This window comes from Micropterus dolomieu, linkage group LG21 (genome assembly GCF_021292245.1).
Source record: "Micropterus dolomieu isolate WLL.071019.BEF.003 ecotype Adirondacks linkage group LG21, ASM2129224v1, whole genome shotgun sequence".
In the NCBI taxonomy this organism is placed as follows: domain Eukaryota; kingdom Metazoa; phylum Chordata; class Actinopteri; order Centrarchiformes; family Centrarchidae; genus Micropterus; species Micropterus dolomieu.
Window position 1 is genome coordinate 35,124,031 of NC_060170.1, and position 9,281 is coordinate 35,133,311.

Sequence of the window (9,281 nt, forward strand, 5' to 3'; positions counted from 1 at the left end):
AGAGTAAAGTAGAGTATATCAGAGTAAAGTAGAGTATATCAGAGTAAAGTAGAGTATAGCAGAGTAAAGTAGAGTATATCAGAGTAAAGTAGAGTATATCAGAGTAAAGTAGAGTACAGCAGAGTAAAGTAGAGTATATCAGAGTAAAGTAGAGTATATCAGAGTAAAGTAGAGTATAGCAGAGTAAAGTAGAGTACAGCAGAGTAAAGTAGAGTATATCAGAGTAAAGTAGAGTACAGCAGAGTAAAGTAGAGTACAGCAGAGTCTTGTACCTGCAGGTTCTTCCTCCAGACGTTGACGGCAGCGAAGGCGAGCTGCATCTGTTTTCTTCGAGCGTCTTTGTGTCGTTTGTAGGCGATCTCAATGAAGATGAGGAAGATCCCGGCGACGATGCCACCGGCAACCAGCATGAACACACCTGAGGAGGTCCGGTGACGTCAGGTGAGGTGACAGGGTTTCTACGCACTTTGTCAAAGCCTTTAAAGACCTCAAAATGGAAACTTTACTACGTTTCCACAGCAGAACGACTGCACATTAGAGCTGCCTAAAGATAATGAAATTCAGTCTCTTGTCTGTAGGTCTGATTCCTACCTGCCATGTTCTCGAAGGTGAGGGTAGCGGGGGCGTTGCTCCTGGAGTCACACTCCTGATACCGAACCCAAGTCTTGTCCAGATCCTCCATGAAGCCGTTCTCATGAGAGCTGAAGAGAAACAAAGAAACATAATAAGACATCAACATATACGAGTAAAGTTGGAATAAACATTTATCAGTAGGGCATCCATAGCCTATCACAAAACTATCCCTACTTATAGCATACTAAGAGGTGGCATCAATGGGGTCTCAGTGGGGTATTGCAAACGTACCAGATGGGTATCATTAAGGTATCCGTGTATCAAAGGAGTATACAGTAAGTAGGGTATCAGCAGGGTATCACGAGGGTGTCAGTGGGGTATTAAAAACGTACCAGATGGGTATCTGTATATCAAAGGAGTATACAGTAAGTAGGGTATCAGCAGGGTATCACGAGGGTGTCAGTGGGGTATTAAAAACGTACCAGATGGGTATCTGTATATCAAAGGAGTATACAGTAAGTAGGGTATCAGCAGGGTATCACGAGGGTGTCAGTGGGGTATTAAAAACGTACCAGATGGGTATCTGTATATCAAAGGAGTATACAGTAAGTAGGGTATCAGCAGGGTATCACGAGGGTGTCAGTGGGGTATTAAAAACGTACCAGATGGGTATCTGTATATCAAAGGAGTATACAGTAAGTAGGGTATCAGCAGGGTATCACGAGGGTGTCAGTGGGGTATTAAAAACGTACCAGATGGGTATCTGTATATCAAAGGAGTATACAGTAAGTAGGGTATCAGCAGGGTATCACGAGGGTGTCAGTGGGGTATTAAAAACGTACCAGATGGGTATCTGTATATCAAAGGAGTATACAGTAAGTAGGGTATCAGCAGGGTATCACGAGGGTGTCAGTGGGGTATTAAAAACGTACCAGATGGGTATCTGTATATCAAAGGAGTATACAGTAAGTAGGGTATCAGCAGGGTATCACGAGGGTGTCAGTGGGGTATTAAAAACGTACCAGATGGGTATCTGTATATCAAAGGAGTATACAGTAAGTAGGGTATCAGCAGGGTATCACGAGGGTGTCAGTGGGGTATTAAAAACGTACCAGATGGGTATCAGCATATCAAAGGAGTATACAGTAAGTAGGGTATCAGCAGGGTATCGGGAGAGCAAAAGAGGGGTAGTAAAATATCACTAATTTATCAGTAGGGTATCACAAAGGTATCCATAGAGAATCAGTAGTGAATCAAAAGTTCAATATTATTATATTATAATATAAAAGTATAAAAAAAAAGTATTAGTAAGGTACCAGAAGGGTATAGGAGAGTAAACAGTAGGCTATCAGTAGAGTATGGCTAGAGTAGCCATAGTTTATCAGTAAAAGTATCAATGGGGTATCAAAAGTACCACAAGGTCGTCAGTGGGGTATTAAAACATATCAGATATCAGACTCAGAGTATCAGAAGGAAAACAGCGGGGTATCTGCAAGGTGTAAGATGGGGTATCATAAGAGTATCATTAGGATAGCAGCATATCAAAGGGTATCATAGGGTGTCAGAGGACATCTGCAGACAAGTGTATCACAATGGTATCAGTGTGTCAGAAGGTATCGGTATTGTCATTGGGATATCAGTAGGGTATCAGAAGAGTGTCATTAGGGTATGAAATTATAAGGGGTATCAGTAGAATATCTATTTTGTAGCAGTAGGATATCAGAAGGCTGTCAGGAGGTTATCAGAAGAGTGTCAGAAGGTATCTGTATGAAATAAGAAGGGTATCAGAGAAATATCTGTGGCGTAGCAGTAGGGTATGTCAGGTATAAGAACGGCCTCAGCGGGGTACCACAGAGTATTAGCAGAGTACCAGTATGGTTCCAGTAGGGTAGTAGTATCTGTAGATCATCATCAGGTTGTTTCTACCTGAGAATAGCCAAAGAAACATTCTGTTTCCACGGACTGTCTTTCCTCATCCCAATCCCGAATCCGGAACGAAAGAAAAGTTCTCCTGTCGTCACCAGATCACACTTCTGCGAAGCCTCGAACTCCAACACAGCGCTGTCCCAGATGAAGGCGTGAAGCTCACTACAGGAGGAGGGGGGGGCAAGAAAACATCAGGTGGTGGATCAGTACATGTCTACAGATATTTTCACATTACATCTCTGAGGTACAACTACAAACTTCAGGAATATTTAGCTAAATGTATAAAGAGCCTACTTGTCTCTGACGGCCTGGATGGCTTCAGCAGCGCTCTCATAGTTGTGTTTCTCCATGTGCCGGTACATGGTGCTCAGCTCCACCTGCCGTCTGAAGTAGATATCCACCGAACTCTGCTTCACTGTGGCGTAGATGAACTTATCTGATGGGTTACGCAGCTAAAACAACAGAGCAACAATCACAGGGTCAGAAATGATTATTCACGGTCAGAAATGAATATCTCCTGTGGGCCACTGTAGGAGTTTTTTTTGTGTCTTACTGGGTAATTGCTCCTGATGCATTCAGGGTCAGAACATTTCCACAAATGGGGCAATAAAAACAGCCTAAAGCAGAAATAAGGTCTTTACCAGAATTAGTTTCCAAGTCGACTCTGAGTCGCCTGTTAAGGCAGAACATTTTACTTTTAGGGTTGCACTTCACTTCTCCATCTTTGAGCATTTTTGTTTAATAAATGCTAAACAATGACATTTTTTCTTCAATATACTTACAATTATGAGGAATATGTTATTCACTCCACTGCCCAGTTAAACTCCATTTACATGGCAATGTTTTACCAACAAGACTTTTAGTGTCTTTAATCATCTGTTATGTGAAAATATCAGCTTTCCACACAGTTAGATAAAAAAAAAGCATTTACATTTCATGCTTTGACACATTCTGCCATCTTGTGATAATTGACAAAATCCCCTTTACTGTTTTTTTGTTGTGTTTTTTGTTGTGTGTCCTCTGGGGAAAAGATTTAATAGTACAGATGCGTACAGACAACATGTTAACATGACCTGATAAATAAATGAATGAATAAAATAAATGCATTTAAAAATAACTACAACAATTACAATAATAATAGTAATAATGTGTTGCTCTGTCGTCTGTTTCAATCACCCTTCTCTATTTCTGTTATAGTTAGCTTGTAAAACTTTACAGCCTGACATGCTGTTAATATCCTGCATTGCTCTGTTTACAGTGACAGAGCTAAAAAGTGGTGTGACTGATTAACTGAGGTTTGACTTTGAGGCTTCTTGTCTGATAATTCGAATCATCACCATAAAGGAAGCAGCCGTAGGCACCACGTAGCCAGCAGGAGGAGAAAATGTCAACCAGTACAAACCACTAAGCAGATGAAACCTCCTCTGTTACCGTCTCCTGTGATGTACCTCAAGGCTCCACCTTAGGCCCCAAGTTGTTGTTATATATGCTTCCACAATAGCTAATTTTGTTACGTCGCTACGCTGACGACACGCCGCTGTACTTCTCCTTGAAACTGAGTGAAACACAATCTTCTCTTTTAAGTTGTCTTGAGGATGTGAAATCTGATCTCTATACAAACTCCAGAAATCCAAGTGTTGTTTTGAGTCTGTGGTAAAAACTGACAAACAAATGAATTAATTCAAATCATTAGCAGGAGCTTTTTTCAGATTAGGTCTCCAGCAAATATTGATCACGTTATGATTATATCTTGAGTCTGTCATATGTAGCTTGCCGGTAGAAGCAAGACTCATCACAGGTACCAGGAAGACAGACCGCATGTCACTGGTACTGCTGCACGGGCCTCACTTCACTGGTTACCTGTGAAACAGAATTGATTTCTGATTGATTGATTGATTGATTATTTAATATTCTTTTTGTTATGGTCTGCCATAACCCAGAGTTTTGGGCAAAGACGAGACAAGAGGAGGAACGTTGGTACGAACACAGGCAGACGCACTGATTGAAACACTGGTGAATCAATGAACTTGCAACAAGTGAGAGGGTCAGACCAACTAAAATACACCAGGGGTGGACGTGCTGAGACACAGCTGATTCACATAAGACAATCAGTGAAGTAAAATAAGACCATGACACCAAGGACAGAACACCAACAACGTAAAACAGGAAATACTGCAAACATGAAACACCAACACGTCACAACCGTGACACTTTGTGACGCTCTACATGGTTTGTTCGTTGGTACCCGACACAGAAAGATGTAACAAAGCATAGCTTTTTGACGCTCTGGATATGAGAATGGGCTTAATCTCCTCAGTCGATTCTCTACATCAGACCACTTACTCCTGCTCCACGTTCCCAGTCAAGATCCAAAGGTGACCCAGTGGACCAGTGAACCAGTGGACCAGTTTACCAGTGGACCAGTTTACCTTCACTGTCAGATCATCATTCTCTCCATCTACCACCACGTTTAAATCCTGGCTAAAGACCCACCATTTACACAACTGCTTTTCAGTCCTTTTAACTACCAAGATAACCCTTAAACTGTTTTAATTGAATCAGTTACAGCTACATATATATTTGCTTGTATTTTAATTATCTTTATATACATTTTACTTGACCTGATTAATTTGGTTACCGTGGACGTGTAAAAGATGGAGTAGATTTGGGGGCAAAAATAATCAACCATAAAGTAATACTGGTTGATATATTTAGATAGAGTAGGAAAGAGCGTTGCCAGTGTCTCACCCTGGGGTCATTGATGCCAGTGATGCGCTCCTCAGGCCGGTCCAACACAAGGAAGGCTGCCAGGTTGGCAGTATATGATGCTACAATAATCATAGCGAATCCTGCCCACACCATACCCAGAATCCTCGCTGAGAAACTCCTGGGAGCTCCTGTAGGGACAGACCAAAGACAGGTGTTATTACTGTGTGGTCAGCCGGACTGTGGGACAAGATGTGTCGGCTGAGAGGACAACCAACCTTCTCCTATCCCAGAGTTCAACAGTACTCCCCATGAGAACCACATGGCGGAGGACAGGGTGAGGGCGTCTTCTTCTTCTTCTTCACTGTTAACTTTAAACCTTCCAAACGGGCTGCAGAGGCACACAGGTACATTTTATTATGCAACATTATATTCTACTGTATTGTTTTAATTTAATCTATTGTGTTGTATTGGATTAAAGAACAGGTTCCCATTTGTTGAAGTTTATCTTTTAATAGTCCTGGCAGTCCTGTTTGTGTTTGCTGTAATGCTACTTTCAGACCAAACGCGAGGCATGCGTTGAGCGTATTGATTTATCTTCACTCGCGCTACTCAGCAGTGAACCACCATGTGTTTCCGACTTCCACTGTTGTTGTTAGCTGTTGGCTATTGTTAGCTGTATAACAGGAGGCTGCTTGGAGAAAGTTGAACTACCTGGTGAGTTCGGAAAATATTGATTCCAGCTATCGTTGTACTTTACTGTAAATAAGTTAGCACAGACCTGATCGATCCGAACTCCATTCAGATAATAAGCATTTTTAAAGTTGTTGTCTGGCTGACAGACCTGACAAAGCATGACTTGTTGATATGTTTAACCAATCAGCATCATGTTGTAGTTATTTCGGCATCATTTTGATCCATTTATTGCAACTAAATCGCAGCAAAATGTTTATTTGGGAACATACCGCTGAAGTAAACCAGGTTGTTTTACTCGCAATGTATGGGAACTACAGGCAAATAGTCCTGCGATCAAATTCACACGAGTCACGCGACGCGATTATTAAATTCGAGTTCGGTCTGATTGCACAGTAATTGTTCCTACTGCTCACACGGGCTGCAGACAGTTCGCTTCATAAAGACATTTCAATGTAAGTGATAGAGGACAAAATCCATCCTAATATGAGTTTTACAAATTAAGTGGGAATCTTTAAAAGTGCCAAATTCCCTCGTTGTGTTATTGTTACTTGGCAAAGAAACACAAGGCACAAAGTTTGTGCCTCTGAAAATGTGTTTCTGCTGACTTTAACAACATATTATCTCCATTTGACCTCCATCAGAGATGTGTTAACGTCCAGTGTTAACGATTACAGAAGGAAAAAGTTATTCAACGTACACACTGGTGAGTCAGAAATCCTTTAAACTGTGTCATATTGTGTTGTCCAGTGTGGTTACCTGATCCAGTCAGAATCAAAACTGTGTTGGATTATGTTTCACTGTGTAGTACTGTGTAGTATTGTCCTGTAGTACTAGTATCGTGTTGTAGTATCATGTGGTTACCTGAACCGGTCTAATAGGTAAAGCATCACTGCCACCACGTGGACCGACAGACCGACTAACAGCCACAGTGTGCTCTGAAACGGCTGCATGAATGAATCCAGAGTGCTGCGAGGGATTTCCTAAGCACACAAACACAATCATCATCATCATCATCATCAATGTACAACGATAATGAGCTGAGTGGATCAGGACTCATCAGCTGTGGCTTAAAATTTATGTTTTTTTAAATTATTCATTCCACATTTTAGTAACTTTAGAGTCACAAACATCATGTTGGAACGCTGGTGTGAGGAAACATCCTGCCGTTGTGGCTGAACGGCTGCTCGCTGCTCCAGTCACACAGAATCCACTGTTTTGATCCAGGAGAACATTGGGAGCCTTAAACCACGAGCCTCACCACGAGGAGGCTCCAGATCTGACCCTGGATCAGATGTGTTCAGGCAGAGCGGCGCCGCCTGAGGGTCGATTGGAAACTATCGACCTGCTTCCTGCTCGCTGGCGGTGAACTGGGTCACGCTGACCTAAAATATCTCAAAATATCCGGCAGAGCAGCGTGACGGACTGACCCAGACTGTGAGACTGTGAGGGGGTTCAGGTCTGTCCACTCCATCACAGTGAGAATAACGGACTCCTTCTGCTCGCTGTGCAGCAAACTTTAAACCTTCAGCTGCAGGAAGTTATAAACCTGTAACCCGGTTCTTCTCAGATCCTGAACTGCACTTACACAGAGTCACTTCTTTTGTTGGACTGGTCGATTTTAAGGGGCTGCTGCTGTTACGTTTATCACTCTTCCAGACCCCTCAGATCATCAAACCAAGCCCTTTTAGCCGCCCCAGTCTCGTATGAAAACACAAGTTGATTGTGCCTTTTCAGTGGCGGCCCCAGGACTGTGGAATAAACTTCCCTTGGTTTTCAGATCATCCCCCACCACCAAGACTTTTAAGTCTTAAAACACATTTTTATTCTTTGGTGTTTGAGCTTATCTGTCTTGTTTTTCTATCTTTTGCTATATCTGATAAATTGATTGTCCTGTTGTTACGTACCTGCTTTGTTCAGCATTTGGTCAATCCTTGGTTGTTTTAAAATGTGCCACTTCTGTGGATCAGATATCTGATCTCTCAACTGTTACATGTTCATGTTCCCAAGAAGCATTCAAGACAGACTGAAGTGGTCCACGTCACCTCTGCAGGAGGTTTGAGACTCGTTCTAGCTGGATCTTCCCTCCGTCCACAGAGTAACTGTGGACCAAATGTCTGATGGTCCCAGCAGGCTGCCTGCTCTCCGTGTGACGACAGCTGCTAAAGTTTCACTGAAATCATGTCTACACATAAAATCTGATCCCTGATCAGGTCAGCTTCTGAAGCATCTGAAACACATTTGTGTTTTGAAGGACTCCTTTAAACACAGCAGAAGTCGGCTCACCTTCTTGACGAGGATGGTGAGCCCCTGGTATTTGAAGGGTTTGGAGAACTCGATGTACTGAGCGCGCTCGTTGTTGATGGTGAGGGGAGCGACGATCATGTCGGCCAGACCTCCCAGCAGCTCCCCCATCATCCCGTTCCACTCCTTCTTATTACTGTTGTTGACCTGCGGGAGGAGGGAGGAGCATAAACACATCACCTCCTGCAGCGTGCAGCACAACTCTGACTTCAGGGTCACGAAGGTGCTGAAGTCAATATGGGCAACTATGGATTGTGTATCACAATATCAATGTCTATGCTAATTTAGTACATTCTCATCCAGTGAATGACAGACCTGATAAATTCCTGTACTTCATCACTTCATCACGTTTCTGCAGAAATCAAATCAATGTCCAGTTTTGCCATAAACCAGCAGCAGAGGTGGAAGAAGTACTTTGATTCTTTACTTGAGTAAAAATACTAACACCACACAAAAGTCCTCAACATGCAACACAGCAACATGTACTTACAGTATGAAAGTATAGGAGCTCATGTTGCAGTAAAATGACTAATATTCCTCCTGCATTAAAAGAAAATGTCCTGTTTCCACACTTGTTGGTTTTGAAAGGACTCGTTGGTACAGAAAGGTTTGAATCTTTCTTGTTGCCAGCGACAGGCTCAGACGGTCTTCACGCTGAAAGCTAATCCAGCGTTTCTCGCGGCTTGATTACAAAGTCAACGCAAAGATGTGACTTCCTGTGAATTCGCTCCGCGCGGCGCGGAAGATGCGTTTGTTGCCACATTAACATGACGCTGAGTCGCGATAGCCCGTCAGCGGTGAGAGATTGTCCGGACGTCATCGACGGCTTCAGAGCGCCGTGTGGAGAGGACCGGGCAGAGCGGGGAGTGAAACGCCGCTGGCCGACGGAGAGCTGCTAAAGTACGGGGAAGTGTAGAGGAAAGCAGCGCTGCAGCTTTTGGACACATAAACCACCGCAGTCGGTCTGATTCTGCTCTGACAGCTTCGCCGTTTACCCGCAGGAGGAGCTCAGAGTTTACTGCTTTTATTAAATCAGCTTTTTACTTTAGTTTTTGAGATTAAAACGCTGATTTATCTTC

At 42.9% G+C, this 9,281-nt stretch overlaps 1 protein-coding gene across 3 annotated transcripts in view; it reads right to left on the bottom strand.

Moving 5' to 3' along the window:
• Positions 1-9,281, bottom strand: part of grin1b (glutamate receptor, ionotropic, N-methyl D-aspartate 1b) — an 85,902-nt gene that overhangs the window by 19,276 nt on the left and 57,345 nt on the right. For all 3 annotated transcript variants that reach the window (XM_046034779.1, XM_046034778.1, XM_046034777.1), the window contains exons 12-19: positions 8,185-8,349; positions 6,763-6,881; positions 5,484-5,596; positions 5,248-5,396; positions 2,794-2,951; positions 2,500-2,661; positions 592-701; positions 273-418 (exon numbers count right to left, since the gene is read on the bottom strand). In XM_046034779.1, the coding sequence (XP_045890735.1) occupies positions 273-418; positions 592-701; positions 2,500-2,661; positions 2,794-2,951; positions 5,248-5,396; positions 5,484-5,596; positions 6,763-6,881; positions 8,185-8,349 (1,122 nt within the window). The remainder of the gene's footprint in view (positions 1-272; positions 419-591; positions 702-2,499; positions 2,662-2,793; positions 2,952-5,247; positions 5,397-5,483; positions 5,597-6,762; positions 6,882-8,184; positions 8,350-9,281) is intronic.